The following is a 17702-nucleotide window of genomic DNA, read 5'->3' on the forward strand; positions in this document are numbered from 1 at the left end:
TGCATTTAGCAGCCATGTATAATGTATCAACTGTGTCGTCTTTAGATGTACTATTGATGTAATTTATATCATTGTGATATCACTTTTATTGCTGAATTGGCGAGTTGTAAACTTTACCGTTTCGTATTCTAAGGACTTCCGATTTTCAAGAATGTTTATTAAGCAATCCAAAGCATAAATCAAAAATCCGCTTCCAACAGCCACTACAATTTACCTTTTTATTTGAAGTACATCAAATCTTATCAATTTTGGTAGTGGTAGCCGAGAAAAACAATTTCTCCTATCCGTTGTATTTAGATAGAAGCCCCCGAGCTAAAAGCTTCCTCTAAACATCATCTGTAATGATTAGAAGCTCCGTGAAAGTACCGGTGGCTATTCCGTAAATAGGAAACCTTTGCAGCGCTTTCTCTGCGTATATCCTCAATTAAAGCTCCGCGACCTAACATGGCAAGAGCGCGGCGCGCAGATGAGCCCTGAAATTGAAAGCGCTGTAACTTGGAAGTCAGCTATACACTCCGGTAACTCCTGAGGGGGCGGCATTTTATGCACATTCCCGCCTTGACCTCACTCGTTCAGAAGGTAGTCCAACAATCGATAGGCTTTTTGATATTTATCATCCTACCGGATAAATTGTTATGAACTGAAAAATGTTGAGCGCTATTCCCTCCACCTAGAAAAAGGAGCGTAGAATAACTTAAACTTCACATATTTCTTGAACAATCATCCAAGTACCGGAGCATTTTTTTTTATGAAGCCGTTATCGGTGTGCATCGGGGGAGCCGCTCAATTGTCTAACCATTGACCTCGTGTTCAGCGACCGAATGCCACATCCAGTAAATCCAGCACGGTGGATCCAGACAAACAGAAGAGAACCACGCGGGCACACTTTTATATTATGCTGAGCTGTACACTCCATCGAAAGACCACGTGCTGCAGGCGAGCACGTGCGCTCGCACGCACTCGAGCTCTCGTGCCCTTTAGCTAAACTGTTTCCTACACATCGTGTAACTATCGCCCTAAATAATGATCTTAGTGCACGAGGATGAGGCAAAATGAAAAAAAAAAAAGAACGGGAAGAAAAACGAGGTTGATATTGCTTTATTTCGACAGCATTAAACAGGTTAAAGTCTGTCCGTCGGCACTGTACGCTTGCCGGATGGAGTGAGTGAGCCGATCACAGAGGCAGTGTCTATTGCTATCGCATTGGAATCATTGCCTTCAATCCTGGAGGCAATTATTTATTTATTTTTTTCAGTACAATAGCATTATTGAGAAAAAACTCGACCATCGCCGATGTAGAGAGGTATGTCCCCGGCGGAGCACCTACCGGGGCGATAACGATTATATGCTTGGAAGGCGTGACTCCGGCACGTGGTAGCAGAAGCAGCTGCCGGTTACGCGGGATTGGTGGCTGCGGAGGGTACTCGGGCACTCCGCGGCCACCATGGACGTCGTCCTTCTGAAGTATGTAAAATATGAAGGCGACGTGCTCGAATGCGCATGGATAAGGCAGGCCGTCAGGGAAGACTCAGTGGGCCTACCTATGGCAAAGTTACTGACTGAGCGATCTTTTAGATATATCGAGACAGTGGCAATAGTCTGCAATGGGCTACCGGAAGGCTACTCTTGCCTTTTCATGAACAGCTATGAGTCACTACTGAATAAAAGTAGGTGCACATTTGCTGAATTAAGCCCAGGTCATGGCTTTGTCGAGGCGCAAAGCACGTGAACTAGCTCAGCAGATAAGTCACGATGATCAACAAAGTGCACAAAAAGAGGAAAAAACAGCTCGCTCCGGTGAAACAGTTCTGCCAGAGGAAGAAATGCTGCTGATTTCCTCGACCAAAATACAAGAATAGGAGCAGGCGGAGGAGCCGTCAACGGGAAGAAAAGAAAGGCACTCGGAAATGAGCGCCAGAAAGAGTGTTAAGAGAAAAAGGCGTCGCAAATTAAGGAATGTGGCAGAGAAAGCAACGCGGGCGAATTAAGTGAAAGCCACTAAAACTTGTGGGGAGCGCAATGAAAGATTTAGAAAGATGCGTTTGTCGTTTGGAATGTTTTCAGTCGGAGCGCGTCCGAGCCTCCCAACGAAGAAGAAAAGGAAGAGAAGCTCGGCACGAGGGTGGGAAAAACCCAGGGGGCACTTATGTTCCCCCTCGTTCGGTTCTTTTCGAGATGCAACCTGCATGACACGGGAGAGCGCGGCAGTAAGCCGACGCGAAGTGGTCATGCCAGGCAGTGAATTCGTCGTGCATTGCCTAGAAGGCATGTTACCAGTGCGTGAAGTGTCGGGTGTCTGCAGCAAGGGGAATTAATGGCCTACGTGCCCTTTGTATTCCCCCGTTGACAAGGTTGACAAGAGCTTTCAGACCGCGCTCGCCTCGAGTACGGCTACAAGATATGACGCAACCGTGGCTATCCAGAATGAAAAGCAGCACACATGTTTTGTGGAAACTGACTGATTGTTTAATTTTAGTGTTAGGTTAGACGTTTTGAGATCGTGAGATCGTTGCGATAAGTAATTTTTGAACTTTTTTTATATTCTTTATTATAATAGGTAATCGGTAATCTGAATTAGATGGTCTTCGCAGGCATAAATTTTTGAAACTTTGTTTTCTCGATAGCAAAGCTTCGCAGTGTGTAGGCATTATGGGAGTATAATACCGCGAAGTCATCACTGGGACAGCACTGCGTGTGGGGGTTCATAGGTCAGTTTTTTATGCAAGGGCAGCACGGCCTTTCTAAATTTTATGACGGCTTGTTAGATACGTGGGCATTCGGCATAGGTTGTTATTGTCACATAACATTTGCGATATGCGACAGTGTTTTCTCCGTTCCACCATTATGTTTGTTTCGTAGAATTTCAGCTGATCAAACCTACAGCTCAGGTGAGCTGGGTTTCCTCTATTTCAAATAAAAGAAATTACGGGGTTTAACGTGCCAAAACCACTTCCTGATTATGAGGCACGCCGTAGTGGAGGACTCCGGAAATATCGACCACCTGGGGTTTTTTAAGGTGCACCTAAATTTAAGTACATGGGTGTTTTCGCATGTCGCCCCCCATCGAAATGCGGCCGCCGTGTCCGGGATTTGATCCCGCGACCTTGTGCTCAGTAGCCTATTTCAAATCACCATTTGATTTTTTTTTAATCAGTGAACTTTGCTGACGTTACAGGAATGGAAGTGCTGCGACAATTGCGCTGTCCTGCGCCAAGCTTCCGAGGTGCGCCAGTCTGCTCCCAGATAACAAAATCGAATGAAGTAGTTAAATTGGGCGGGGCGTGCGCTTTCTCTGGCAACCGCACAGCCATAGGCGTGAGTTGGCGCTATTTCGGACATCTTCGAATTTCTACATATTGTCACAGTTATAAAACTATTTACAACATGTATTTACAAGGCATATACAAACAGCTGCCCAAAATCCCGAGAGGCTTTTGCCACTTTGTCGTCTTTACCATCGACGACCTTGTACTCTTTTTCACCGTAACACGACCCCCGGCAGAAAAAGCACCGTCCCGGTGCTTCAGACGGGGCCGTCAGTAAGGGCTATGTGTAAGGCTAAGCCGAGAGACGTGTACAACGTCAGGTATTGAGGAACCGGGTGTCATGGCGGAGGTCTCGGGGATTATCTCGTAAGTGACATTGGTCACTTGACGTAGAACACGGTAAGGGCCTTTGTAGCACGGGAGGAGTTTCTCGGAGAGCCCCACTCGGCGGCAAAGAGGCCAAAGTAGCACGAGAGAGCCTGGTGAAAAATATGTGTCACGATGGCGGCGATTGTAAGCGTGTCGTTGAGATTACTGCGATGTCAACAGACGAGCATGGGCAAGCTAGCGCGCATGGTCTACGTGGGCGATGGCGTCGTGGGCATACTCGGTCCTCGAATCCTGTATCAAGGGGAGCGAAGCGTCCACTGGTAATACTGGGTCACGACCGAAGAGTAAGTAAAAAGGGGAATACCCAGCAGTATCGTGACGTGATGAATTATAGGCGAACGTGAAGTAGGGCTGCGCCACCGCATTGGCAGCCGCTTGTAGCTGACCGCTTGGAGCCGTTATCGGTGCTCCGAGCCGTTTGCGTTGTGCTCGCGCTCCAGTGAATCCCTGTCCGCGTCAGCATGGGCGTTGAAGTGCAGACCATCTCTCCCGGCGACGGTCAGACATTCCCAAAAATTGATCAGACAGTTGTGGTCCACTACACAGGTACCTTGGCAGATGGTGCAAAGTTTTACTCACCACAGGATAGGGGCAAGCCATTCCAGTTTCGCATTGGCAAAGGGGAAGTCATTCGCGGCTGGGAAGGGGGTGTTGCTCAGATGAGTGTCGGCCAACGAGCCAAGCTGATCTGCTCTCCAGACTATGCCTATGGAGCCATGGGCCACCCTGGCATAATCCCGCCCAACGCCGTGCTCACATTCTATGTGAAACTACTGCGGCTCGAGTAAAAGGCACGGTTGCTCCACGCCTTCCGCCCCCCCCCCCCCCCCCCAACTCTCTGAGCAAGCATCGGCGCCGTGCCTGGCTCCTGACTTCGCTCACCTCTAGCCCAAACCCCACCACCAAGCGTTTCTGTTTGTTTGTTTCATTTGTTTTGTCTCCCCCTTGCCCCCAGCAATGTCTCCTTGTCCCCAGCAAATACTGTCATCTCTGATTGGCCGACAGAGCTGCTGCGGCCTCTTAATGCCGTCATGATACTTGCACTTGAGTGAATGAGATGGTATGCGGTCTGTTCAGTGTGTAGCTAGCTTCTTTTAGTTATGCCAATACGCTTTAGTGCTCGTTTGTAGGCCTTTTCGGTAGATCTGTGCCAATTAATGGCAAACGCACGCGTGTGTGACGTCTCGAATCCACTTCGCCCATGGATCACGTCCAGTAGTTGATTTGACAGTGCGGCAAGGCGAGAAAACAACCTGCTTGCTACGGTAAAACTTCTCGACCAGGGATCTCAACTTGCAACAGTGATTGTCACTTGTGGGGATGCGCGACTCTCGCGCGTCCCCTGATGTTTTTCCCGCATAGCGCATCCCCTGATATGCTGTTTTCCCGCACGGCTCGCGTGGCCTGGCGGTCGGAGTGGTACAAGCGCGGTGCGAGAGATGGCGCGACTGTCGCGCTGCTGCGGGGTTACTTGGGCGCCGAAAGGGAAGGCGCTTGGGCTCTTTGGGTTCGGGAAGCGAGCAGAGCGGACGTGCCGCCCGCGCGTGCGCCGACCATGCTTCTGCGAGACCGTCTCGCGTGGCCGCCTTCGAACGTGCCACCATTCGCGTGACTGTACACGCGAACGACCAGGCGTTGGGATCCAGCATGGGGCGAATATATTCGCTCGCAATGCGGTCGCGGTAAGTCGGACCTTCTAGATTTGTCGCGCGCCCATCGGCATGTTTTGGGGATAGCAGCCCGGCTAGCTGGCATTGATCTATGAAAGGTGCAATAAATGCCCTTGTGATTGTTTGCACTACTGTGTTGTCGTTCCTTTGTCCCAAGAGTGCGGAGGAGAAACCATATCTCCCACACACTAAAATTTGAATTCTGCGTCTACTTGCTGGACGACCTCACGGTGCGAAATCGGACTTTCTCCCGCCGAAGAACGCAAGTCAGGAATATAAACTTTCGGTTCTGTTCAACTTCAGCGGCCAAATGGCAGCCGTAAAAAGCCGGAGAAAATCTAAACGCCAGAAAATGCACTCGCGGCAAAGATGTTCACGGCGAGGCTTGCGCAAGCGAGCCTGAAAAAGTTCACTAAACGGTCGTTCGGTGTCTAAAATATACGTTCCCCTTGGATAACATTGGGTCTCTGTCGCCCATGGTGGAGTAGCGAATAAATTAGAGCGTATACAAGAAAAAAACCTGGTCTGCGATTGCATATAGCCCCTGATATTTGGTATGTATACAAAGCGAAAAGCCAATGTATATTTAGAATGCAGCTTTTAAGCGCCCGTTCCTGCAGCGAGCGTCAGTCTCGGCGTCGGTGTAACCGAGGGAACGAGCACAGCGAAAGATGAAAGCGAACGCGGAGCGCAGCGGGGGGATGAAAGACGCCAGGGGAAAGCGGAGAGGAGGGCGTAGCGCGACCTGGAGGTGGAAAGCGGAGGAGGGTATGGCGAAAGGGGTGAGGAAGAAATCGTAGTGCCGGAACGACCAGGCATGCGGCGAGCGCGGAAACGAAGCGCTGGCGTGGGCTTCGAGCAGAATATTTGTCAGTTTGGAGCATGTTTGAAGCAGGAATTGCTAATTTCGAAGTAGAAGATGCATGTACTGGAGCTACTTGATAATATCAACATTAGTGAAACACTGGCAAATTAAGAAAAGGTGTTCTTTTTTTATTTTTTGACGCAGCATAAGCTTGATGTAGGCGAGTTCGTTTAATATACTTGGAAAAAAAACAGCGCTAGGAAGACGCGGACTAAAAGAAGCACATGTAAGACGGACAGGCACTAAATTCCAGCTAAATGTTTTTTTGAAGGAACAGGGTTTTTAGAGATAGACACGAATAGTACCATAGTGACATCATGACCAATCTATCGCATCAGAAAAGCGATCTCTTTTTCGGCACGTGTCACTGACGGGCAGCTAATGCACGTGCCCTCGGCCCTAGCAATGTAAAACGCTTCTAATATCTCTCTTTCTAGCCTATATATAGAACGTGCCAGAAACCTGGTGTCACGAAGATACGCACGGCATTTGTGACGTTTGCAATGTTCAGCCGGATGGCCCCCCGCATTGTTACTTACGGCCCAATTGTGTTCTCGCGCTCTTTCATTGTAAAACCATCCCGTTTGGTCAATGTAAACATGGTTGCTGGATGTTCCTCTTTTAGTCCAGCTCTTTGTAGCGCTGTTTTCTTCAAGTGTGTGTCTCTTTTTTTTACTTTGCCGAATAGTATTAAGTTAGATATTGTGTGCGCAAATTAAATACAGACAAGAAATAAAAAATAACGCAGTGCTTTACGGGAGCGGCGCTATCTCTAGGTTGATACTAGTCATAAGTGTTCCTTGTGCAAAAAAAAAACTGCAAATTATAACTATCCAGGTTTGACTAACTGCGTTGTATTAACTAACCTAATAGGTAATGTGACGTCGTAAAAGGTGGTGAATGATGTCAAGAAATGGTCAATAACAGCGTTTGAGGCAACCTAGGTTTTCGGTGGTAAGCTTTACCAGTAAAAAAAAAACAGGAACCCGCAATAAGTTTAGCAATACCGCGCGACAATGCGCCCCTGCACGAGTGATATCAGCGGTCTTAAACGTAAACCTCGTCATCTAGTACGCTGCGCATCTTACGGCCGTCCAAACTACGGTTTCGCCTTTAATGCGCGCCGAAAGTAACTGACGCGTATGGGGAAACGGCGCGGCTGCTAGTCCGCAATGCAATGAACTATAGGTCAGTTAATCGACGATGTTTATACCACGTTTGTACTTTGAGACTGCTGCAGTGCCGGGCATGCGAACATGTTGTGAGGTTGTGATTGCGTATCTTTTCATTTGTTTTTCAAAATTTCGCAGCAATTCATTGTCGCCAGAAAAAAAAAATTAAAGAACTGCGCAAAACCTACAGGTTACGTTAAGTGTCGGTGTCGCTCATTTCTCGGCTTTTTTCGCAACTTCTGCATTGATAGCATATCGTTAACTATAGGCTAATAATAGCCAATTATACCTAAATAACGATTCGTGCTCAACTAACAAATCGGTGACTAGAATGAACGCCCATGAATATAGAGTGAGTGCCATTCGTATAAAGCCGTCCATTATTTTTTATTCTTGGCTACATTTTACGCGAAGGGCCGGTAAATACGCCGCAAAATATATGTGAACTCATTTGGTCATTGCATGTTTGACCGTTTTCCACATTCCTTGCAAGGAAAAACACTGACATTTTAGGAAGAAGAAAAGCGGAAGAAAAAAAATTTCACCAACGATTACGATGCTCCTTAATGAGAAGTTGGAGCGCAGCTATTTTGAATTCGTGATATCGAATCCCGGCCACGGCGGCCGCATTTCGATGGAGCCGAAATGCGAAAACACCCGTGTATTTAGATTTAGGTGCACGTTAAAGAACCCCAGGTGGTCAAAATTTCCGTAGTCCTCCACTACGGCGCGCCTCATAATCAGAAAGTGGTTTTGGCACGTAAAACCCCATAATTTTTTTATTTTCTTTCTGAAGAATGAGCGACGCAACAGGTGGAAATGCTTCGTCTGCCGCTGCTGCTAAGCGAGCTGTCCGAGCAGAGGCTCAGCGCCGCCGCCGAGAGCCCCTTTTCCTTCACAATCAAATTCTTTGCCATGCAGTATTTTATTTTTTTATTTTCTTTCTGAAGAATGAGCGACGCAACAGGTGGAAATGCTTCGTCTGCCGCTGCTGCTAAGCGAGCTGTCCGAGCAGAGGCTCAGCGCCGCCGCCGAGAGCCCCTTTTCCTTCACAATCAAATTCTTTGCCATGCAGTATCAAATTCTTTGTCATGCAGTATACTGCATGGCAAAGAATTTGATTGTGAAGGAAAAGGGGCTCTCGGCGGCGGCGCTGAGCCTCTGCTCGGACAGCTCGCTTAGCAGCAGCGGCAGACGAAGCATTTCCACCTGTTGCGTCGCTCATTCTTCAGAAAGAAAATAAAAAAATTATGGGGTTTTACGTGCCAAAACCACTTTCTGATTATGAGGCGCGCCGTAGTGGAGGACTACGGAAATTTTGACCACCTGAGGTTCTTTAACGTGCACCTAAATCTAAATACACGGGTGTTTTCGCATTTCGGCTCCATCGAAATGCGGCCGCCGTGGCCGGGATTCGATCCCGCGACCTCGTGCTCATTCTTCAGAAAGAAAGCATGAACACGGGAACGCGTGGCTCGCGCGGAGCGAATTCTCTAGCGGCGGTGTGCCGCAGGCCAAGTAGCGCATGCGCAGTGGGTCTGCAGAGCAGCATCAAATGCCCTTGGCCACTTCCATACCTGAAATTACCGGTCGTCCCCAACAGCTGCAAACCTAACCTGAATACAATCCAAGGTATCCAAGCCCAAGCCCTGCAGGATATGCCTTGATCTACCGCGGAGCGCGTCAATGACAGAAGCTTTTGCAATCGCTCAAGATTACACAATAAGAACGCACATTACCATTGAAACAATGCGTATGCACATAAAGCACTCCCTCGGGCCCCTACGCACCACCTTGCAAGACCCCCAGTAGAAAGGCCCCACATGACATTCAGTGCAACTGTTTTCGCGCACCGTGCCTCTCTTACGTCAGGGTACACACCTGCTGCAAGACCTTCGATTGCTCCATTGTGTGTGAGCAATTCTCAAGTAGAGCTAACGATCCCAGGACATCAGAAAGAGGACTTGCCGTCATCTGTATTCAAGCAATTTACTTTACTCGTGTTGCACGAGAGCTACAGCGACTGCACACACGTCAATGCTGATGGCTCAACTACATCAACCAGTTCCGGTGGCGCTGTAGTTACACCAACAAGGGGAATAACCCAACTGTTTAAGACTTCCCATATCACTACGTTGACAGTGCAGAGCTCGCGGCTCTCCGCGGTGCTCTTCATGTGATCAACACAGAAAGTCCCGCAAAATTGGCAGACTTCTGTGATTCAAGGCCGGCCTTACAATGTATACAGTCAATTCTCCGACATGGAACTCACGATAATCTCACATGTGAAATCGCGGAACTCATCCATCACTTTAGAAAACAGGCCGTTATATCACTTTTCGCTCGATACCAGGCCATTGCGGTATCATATCAAATGATGACGCAGATAAGGCGTCTCGGATGTCGAACCAACAAGACTGCTGCGTCCCCATTCCTCTTTCAAGGACAGATGCTGTGAGGCGTCTTTGCATTCTAGCACGCACACTCTCGTTAGCTGAATGGAACACCGCACATACATGGTGCGCCAGACTGCAGACTCAACCCTTCGCTGGAACTCAGACGTCCGACCGGACTGCACCGATGCGAAGCACCTATTCTGTGTCGGTTGTGGTTGGGAGCGGCCTTCACGAAAGCTTATTCAACAGTAGCTCCAATTGCTGACAGTCCTGCATGTGACATCTGCGTCTGCGAGGAGAACACTGACTACCTATTGTGCCACTCCTCAGTTTGAAGTACAAAGTGTCCAACACATTCAGGAAACTACATGATCGTCTTCTGAGTCAACAGACAATACTGTAACACCATCCCCACCGATCATCGGCTCAGAAGCCAATAGAGGCACTTTCGTGCTTTCTGACAACGTCTGGCTTGTGCGAGCGCCTTTGACTCTGTAGTGCACGTCTCTCTACCTCCATCTCTCTCTTTGTCTCCCTTCTTTCTATTCATCGTCTTCCTTCCCCCAGCGCAGAGTAGCCAACCGGACTCTTGACTGGTTAACATCCCTGCCTTCCTTTTATCCCCCTCTCCCTCTCTGAAGTTACGGAAGGTCAAACATGCAATGACCCAATTCCTATACACAAAAGCTGTATTGATGGTACCGAGCTCACGCTCGCGCCAGTTCTGGCACACACCAGCCAAGCACCAAATGCAAGCATCCAAAGAAATGTGAATCATGCGCGTCCACATGATAATGTAGTTTTTTGTCTTTCTTGAACACTATTCATATATTAAGGCAGTAATCTAAGCGTGTCCTCTTTTTCTTTTCTTTTTCTCTCGGCCCAGGACTTTTCGCGGCGTGCCCACATCTTCATATTATGAGCATCTAATCTCCTACATGCGTGAACGATGGGAAGCTAATTTTCGCGAGAGGCGATAAGATAGCGCACTGCTCTTAACGTTTACAGATCAATTCGCACTAGCTCAGACTGAGCGGAAATGACGAGTTTAAGCTAAATATACGGACTGGGCGTCTCATTGCCGTGAAACAAATACGTAGATATACATACTGCTCCATCTCGAGCAAGCTTTTCACGGCTCCATTGTTTCCCCATTCATGTGCTGCAACTCTCAAGCGCTAACCCGCCGTGGTTGCTCAGTGGCTATGGTGTAGGGCTGCTGAGCACGACGTCGCGGGATCGAATCCCGTCCACGGCGGCCGTATTTCGATGGTGGCGAAAACACCCGTGTACTTAGATTAGGTGCACGTTAAAGAACCCCATGTGGTCGAAATTTCCGGAGTCCTTCCCTACGGCGAGCCTCACAATCAGGAAGTAGTTTTGGCACGCCAAACCCCATAATATTATTTTTTTAACTCTCAAGCGCTTATCCAAGTGGAACAAAGACATGGCGTGCATCTAAGCGACATCTTTTTGTGCTTCCCGTCAGCTCCTTTCACGCGCCGCGTCCTGAGGATTATACAAACAGGTTCGACGCGGCGAGTGATTGTAGCTTTGATGCGCGAAAGACGAGCGTCGTCGCGCCCAAGACCTGACTCGCTTTACTGCAGTGATTCCGACGTCATTTCCAGCCCGTGGTGACTCCGAGCGCAAGAATGTTTCCGACGAGAACCGATTAGTTTTTCTTCTTTTGTTTCTTTCAATGAAGCCTCAAAATTCTGCGTGTTTCACTCGAAGATGATAGCCCCCTTTTTTTTAGGTGGCTTGTACGAATAAAACTACACTATTACCCTTGAAAACAGATACGCCCCCCCCCCCCCCCCCACCTTCTCTCTTACGATGAGCAATTGGAAAGCGCGTCCCTCCTATCAAGGACGCTCATCCTGAGTAGTCGAGGAACCCTTATCAAGCGCATGCCGCAGAAGCCGGGTGACGCGGGCCAGCTCAATGCCCCGATCGGCTTTGCCCCCAAAAGCGTGCCCCCCCCCCCCCCCTCCAAAAAAAAGGAAGCCCTCTCTCCTTCCATTCGCCGTGGACATAAATGCGAGCCGAAAACCCTGCCGCGCCACTTCGTTGAAAGGCACGGCTACACTCGCAGCAACAGCAACGGAAAGACGCCTCGCGAATCTACACGCCCGACTTCCTTTTTTATCGACCGGACTTCGCCACCTCAAGAAACGTAAGTTTACGAAGACGCGACCGCGTAGCTCCTGTAGTGGTAAACGTTCGGCTCGCAGGATCGACGTTAGAAATACGTTTTCATCTGCAGATGGCAGAAGTATTCATGTACAGTATTCGTGTTACTCGAAAGGCAGGCGTAGTACAAGCACGACGGACGCTGTATAGGTACGAACACACAAATGCCCCTTTTTCTGTTCCTATAGCTGCGCCAGTTTGCATGCCTGCCCTTTGATTAATCCCTACCAACCAGCGCAGCCTCATGTTTTTATAGCACCTCATTTGAAGATATTTATCCGTGACACATTACTGGTACGGATAAATACCTAGACCATATCGATAAACCTTTCGGGCAGGCAAAGCGCAGCAGATAGGGTCGTCCATACTTCTGTGCAACGCATGCGGCTGTAGGGCAACGCAAGAGTACTAGTTCTGCGGCCGCTAGATTACATTTAACGAAGTACATTGTGCTGCTCAGGCGTCCTCGTTCGTTCCACGGTTCTCGAGCATTGTCTCTCAAACTGTAGCCAGGAACAACACACAATCGACTTCCTGACTTCGCGCCTGCTCACTGCTCTAGACAGAAGTGTAGAGGACGATACATGCAAGATAATTGCCGGGTTACGTTTAGACCGTTCTACATTATCACGTTCTATAAACTGTGCAGACTGCCGGAATGGTCGTGGAACGTTCTGTGGCATATGCTCGTCTTTCTGTGCGTACATACCTACATGGCAGGTTTCTGCATTTTCGGAACGAGAGCAACGAGCAAATGTGCGCGTTAACAAATGCTGTGGGACCAAGCAGAGGATTCTCGCCGATGAGGTTACCATTGCTGCCTATATTCTGCTGATTTCCTGTCCCCTTGCCGCCAAACTTATAGGGCCCTATGCGCGCGGAACTGCTCGCATAATCGTGAGCCTTTTGTACACATAACCATAAACAAATCTTGGAGCGACTTCCTCGCATCTCATTAGAAAACTGTGTTGTCATTTTACTGCTTCCAACAGCGCGCATACACGCGATATAACGCACCTTTGGGTAGTTTCCGCATATGATGCATACTTTTGTTCGTCGGCAATCAATATTGCTCCAGCTATTACACAGCTAGACATTTAGTGCACGTTCTTAGCCCGAAAATTCAAAAGCCGTGCATACACATTGCAAGTTCGATAACTTTAGATGCGTAGCATTCCACGTTACTGCACTGACACAACCAGTTGCGCCATACTTGTGTTCGCGTGACGCTTTACGCATCTTGTGTTTTTTTTTTTTTTTTTTTCTGTGCGCCTTTGCCAACAATGGAAACATCTCAACTGTCAGTAGTTGCACTGAACCCGGCAAATGATCTTGCCCCGCGTTGCTTTGAGCTCTGTAAATTTCAATCGTTTTTCACGTAGCCTGTATTTTACATGTAACAAATTTATCGCAGGAGCCCAGTGAACTTCAAGCCTGCGGGGTCTTTGGTGTTCAAAGCATCGGCTAAGCCGAGTTGCTTGACCGCTTTGCGGGTGTCGTAAGCGCGACACAGGAAGCCGTCATCCATACGTCGTTCTTCAGCGCGTGTCATTATTGTAGCAGGCCACGGGGGGATAAGACGCGAGTTTCCCGTCGACGCCACTTCTATCGAGCGAGAGCCGCGCTGCCCTAACGTCTGCGGTAAATGCACCATACCGACGATACCATGACGCTCAAATGTCACGTGGACAGTAACGTACGTCATTGGATGGCGAAATTCAAACGTCAGCTCTCGATAAGGGTGCACGCGTTCACACGCTGCATTATCGCAATCAGCTGACAGCGCGTGAGCTAAGGAATGCCTCTGGCCGATGTAAATGACGAGATCATTCGAGTAAATATTGGTATGTTTCCCGGTTTCGTCGTGAAGTTAGAAAAACGTCGCGCGCATAGGCAAGGCTGGGTACAGCGAATTCTTTTTTTAAGGACACAGCCGTTCATTAAGGTGTGCACAGTAACTGCCAACCAAGCTTTACCACTCGGATTCCCAGGCAAGGTGGGGCAGTAACTTCATCCGAAATGAAATTCAATTGCATTTGCACTCGATTGCATTTCCTCATTCGTTCCTCAACCATGCCCGGCTCAGCTGCCGATCCGAGTGTTTACAAATGCGCTTCCAGGCGGTGTTTTGTCTTTATCATAGTTTGCTATGTACTGCATCGTACTGCATAATCCTGCTTTTCTGCTATTAAACGCCTCTGGCCACAGCTGACGCTTCATTACCACACGTGCTGATGGCCGAGTCGTGCCTGCGCTGTCCTTCTCAGTTCTCTTCGTTTGGTGTGCTCCTCTAGAGCCATGCAGCCCACAGTTCGTGTGACCCGTCTGCTGATACTTGCGGCCGCCTTTGCCGCCGTGCTCCTCGTGGCGGCCCCGCTTGCAGTTGAAGCCGCAGCCAGGCAGTTCTGCTCACCCAACGGAGACGTGGTACGTTTCGCGGGCCTAGAATGGCGCACCCCTATATTCAAGGGGTGCCGTCCGGGCTGCAAGAGATTAAACTAAGCGCCGCTACGTCTTTACACATGTGCCAATGAGGTTCTAAAGCCACCCTGCACAGTACGTTCAACACTAACACCTCATTACCGAAGCGTCTCATTACTTTTAGCCTTTCGAACCGGTTGCGTGTTACGATAGTGGTTGTTTACGCACTCTCTCAAGAGCATTCTTTGCGATAACCTGCCCATATACGTCCAATCAGCTCTCGAAATACCGCGGAAACAAAAAAAAGTGCGTGATATCTTAGCGTCACTTGTCGAGTGCGCACAAATTTACGCACCTGCACGTTGTATTGCCTTTAAAATTTTTTAGGCAGTTTCGCGCTTGCGTAGAGTTTGCACGCGTTTAGTTGTCGCGTGACCATAGGCTTTCACGGCGTACGTTTCTTGTGCTTCGTGTGGCGCTTTCGTACAGAACCTGGTAATTTCTGCCCCTCCGTTAGCATCCCCGCTGTCGCGGCCGTCCATGCCTTCTAGAGACTATTGCGAGATCCCGAGCTTGGATAGGATCCGCGCCTTTTGCACATGAGAGGGAGAGAGCGCAACATTATTGAATTACGGTAAGGGGATAGGGGATTAGGAGCTTGATGGGTGGGGCGCCAAGTCCAGTGCACCACTGCCTTCTGCCGCCAGCCGATCGGTCACCCAGAAGAGCCTTCTGCACTTTCAGGTCTGTGCTGGCGAGTTGTGCATCCCATTGCTCCACTGTCTTAGTTAGATTATACTTGAGTAGGCATTTAAACTTGGCGGTCTATTTTTGCCTCCCCATGAGATGTGCTACAAACACGGTGGTGAGTCCCTACACCAGACAGGCATGCCCATACATCGTTAGGAAAATATTGCGTACTGTTAATAAATTTGAGTAGACCCCCCGTTTGAACCCAGCGGAGATCTATTGCGTCTTCCCTTTGCAAAGATAAGTGGGGGGCGCCATATCTTTGCCGCATGCCGCGCCGGTGAGCAAGAATACCTCATGGTGCCATACGTGCCGGATCGTTATCCTCCTCGCGACGGCTTCCTGCGAAGTGGCGGGTTTTGAATGAGAGGGCGATGGTTGTTCGTGAGCACTCGAGCTAGAGCGTCAGCCCTCTCGTTCCCCTCCAGGCCTGCGTGTCCCGGGCACCAGACCAGTCTGTGTGCATTCTCGAGTTCCTCTCTCGGTGCCTGGCTCGCTTAATTGCCGACTGGTCCCTGGCGAGGTATTCCGGCGGTAGCGGCGGCAAGAATTCATCCAAAGCCGATTGGCTCGTAGGGGCCCTTTTGGGCCGAATTTGCCGCCACCGAATTCGATTACGCGCCCCCCTTTGCACGCCACGCCCACTGTCTGCGTAAACGAGTGTTTACTGCGCCTGACCCGGCTTTCCGCTTGTGCGCCGCACAACTGTCACTCTGGAGCAGGCGGTGTTAAATTTCATTCGTGTACTGAGTATGGAAATATGTGCAGTATGTTTCTTTCGAGGCACTCGTACGGGTTTCCTCTGTAGCAATTGCTACACTTGGGTGGATGTCTCATTTTCCCTTAATCACTTCTATCCACCTTGCGGGTGTCCACAGAACTATTGCGTTTTTTTTTTACGTGGTGCATGGTGGATATAAGCCACCCTGTCTAATTAACCCTCGGTTGGTGGGCATCCTTCTGTTTGCAGTGCCTCGGCCCCCTGGACTGCTGTTCGGGCCAGTGCGTGAACGCCGTGTGCTGCGACGAGTACCTGGGAACCTGCCCGTTTGATTACTAGTAATGCTTCCCTTCCCTCTTGCACGACTCTGACGTGTGGCTGTTTTAACCGCATTTTATCACGCTCGCTGGCGTGGCAGCGGTAGCATTTGGTGTAAGCACGCCTCGCGAAGACGGTGCATAGCTTTAACAGTGTGCTTCCACATGGCTGTGATGCGGGAGTCTCTTAATGCATGTTCTGCACTGCGTGTAACGCAAGAAGCAGGCTTTTCTTTCTGGCGCTGTCTTTTTCACAAATCTTTTCATTTCAGTCCAGTGTACTTGAGAAAGGTTGGGCTAAAGGTTTTTCGCATCACGATAATTCAAGCACCTCCAGCATAGCGTTTTCCAAATATGCGTAATCTTATGCAACGACACTAAGTATAATTCGCACATGTTCTCACTATGTAGCACCGTCATAATAAGCAAATACTGAACTGGCATGTCCTAGGCTACAATACATTTCGGTGATGGCAGTCATTCTATATCACTAACATACTTTCCGTGGACTTTACTTCCGTTCACGCGTAATTTTTAATATGCATTCGAATGTGTCTTCACTGTGTAGTCGCCGATCTTATAACTGTAATATCGCAGTACCAGCTGTGTAAGTAGGTCCTGTTCTTTGGGTTCGTTTGTACCAACAGCTAGTTCAGCCGCATGCACTTTCACATCTGCCCGCGACTAACCGCCAACGCCGTTCGGGGCATCTATCTGCATGCTGGCATAACTCATTTGCGGTGCTTGGTGGTGGTTCAACAGCGGTCCCTACTGGCGGCGCGACACTGTCTCCAACGACACGGTGCCCACCACAACTGAACCGGAGGAGCCTGCAACCTCCGCCACGGAGCTCGTCAGCACCGAAGAGAAGCTCGAAGAGGCCTCTACGCCGAACACGCTGTAACTCGGATGCAAGCGCCTGGACAGCCATGCCAATTCATCGGCTGTCGCGGTAGTTTTTAGGCACCACATGTACATAAAAGAAACGTAAACGAGCTTTTATACCGATGTCTGAGGTCTCGTTTGTCCTTTTCTAGTTATTTCCGAGGCTGTCGATCGAGCTTCCCTCGAAATGCGAATGGAGTATCGGCCAAACATACCCGCTACGAATGGGGCCCAAGCACTGGTCGCGCACTGTTCCATGATTTACACCCTTCAAAGTAAATATGAGTGTAAGTCAGTCTATAGCTCTCGCCCTTGGGTGTCGGGGCCAGCTAAATACACTTGGTAATCGAACCTTTCATATAAGCCCATACGTTTAAGACATGGCTGTTCATCGGCGGTTCATGGGACTTCGTGCCATCTGTGTGTGACGAGGAACACCTTCCTGCGAAACAAAATGTCATTCCATATCCGTTAAAAACAAGAATGACGTCACTCTTTCAGAGCTGAGAAATTTGTTTTTAGTGGTCTCCTATTAGAGGTATATTTTCAAATGACACTCAATTCTACTCTGTGGGCATTTCGAGCTTCCACCGCGACAAGCGGGTCAAAATCCAACGCCTGCACGGACACGGTCTCTTTGCAGGCCGGCGAAA

At 49.2% G+C, this 17702-nt stretch overlaps 1 protein-coding gene and 1 pseudogene across 1 annotated transcript; both read left to right on the plus strand.

Moving 5' to 3' along the window:
* Positions 1-4117: 4117 nt before the first annotated feature.
* Positions 4118-4444, plus strand: LOC126540588 (peptidyl-prolyl cis-trans isomerase FKBP1A pseudogene; annotated as a pseudogene).
* Positions 4445-11657: 7213 nt separating this feature from the next.
* On the plus strand, positions 11658-17172 carry LOC126540587 (uncharacterized). Its single transcript, XM_050187426.2, has 4 exons — positions 11658-11938; positions 14250-14382; positions 16097-16185; positions 16927-17172. The coding sequence occupies exons 1-4, from the start codon at positions 11673-11675 to the stop codon at positions 17066-17068; spliced, it is 630 nt and encodes a 209-aa protein (XP_050043383.2). The 5' UTR covers positions 11658-11672; the 3' UTR covers positions 17069-17172.
* Positions 17173-17702: the final 530 nt, after the last annotated feature.

This window comes from Dermacentor andersoni, chromosome 2, assembly GCF_023375885.2.
Source record: "Dermacentor andersoni chromosome 2, qqDerAnde1_hic_scaffold, whole genome shotgun sequence".
Lineage (NCBI taxonomy): Eukaryota > Metazoa > Arthropoda > Arachnida > Ixodida > Ixodidae > Dermacentor > Dermacentor andersoni.

Coding starts and splice junctions, on each gene's coding strand:
- LOC126540587 (XM_050187426.2), top strand. CDS start 11,673: ATGCCGCAGAAGCCGGGTGACGCGGGCCAGCTCAATGCCCCGATCGGC. Junction 11,939..14,249: donor ACTTCGCCACCTCAAGAAAC/GTAAGTTTACGA, acceptor GTGCTCCTCTAG/AGCCATGCAGCCCACAGTTC. Junction 16,186..16,926: donor ACCTGCCCGTTTGATTACTA/GTAATGCTTCCC, acceptor GTGGTTCAACAG/CGGTCCCTACTGGCGGCGCG.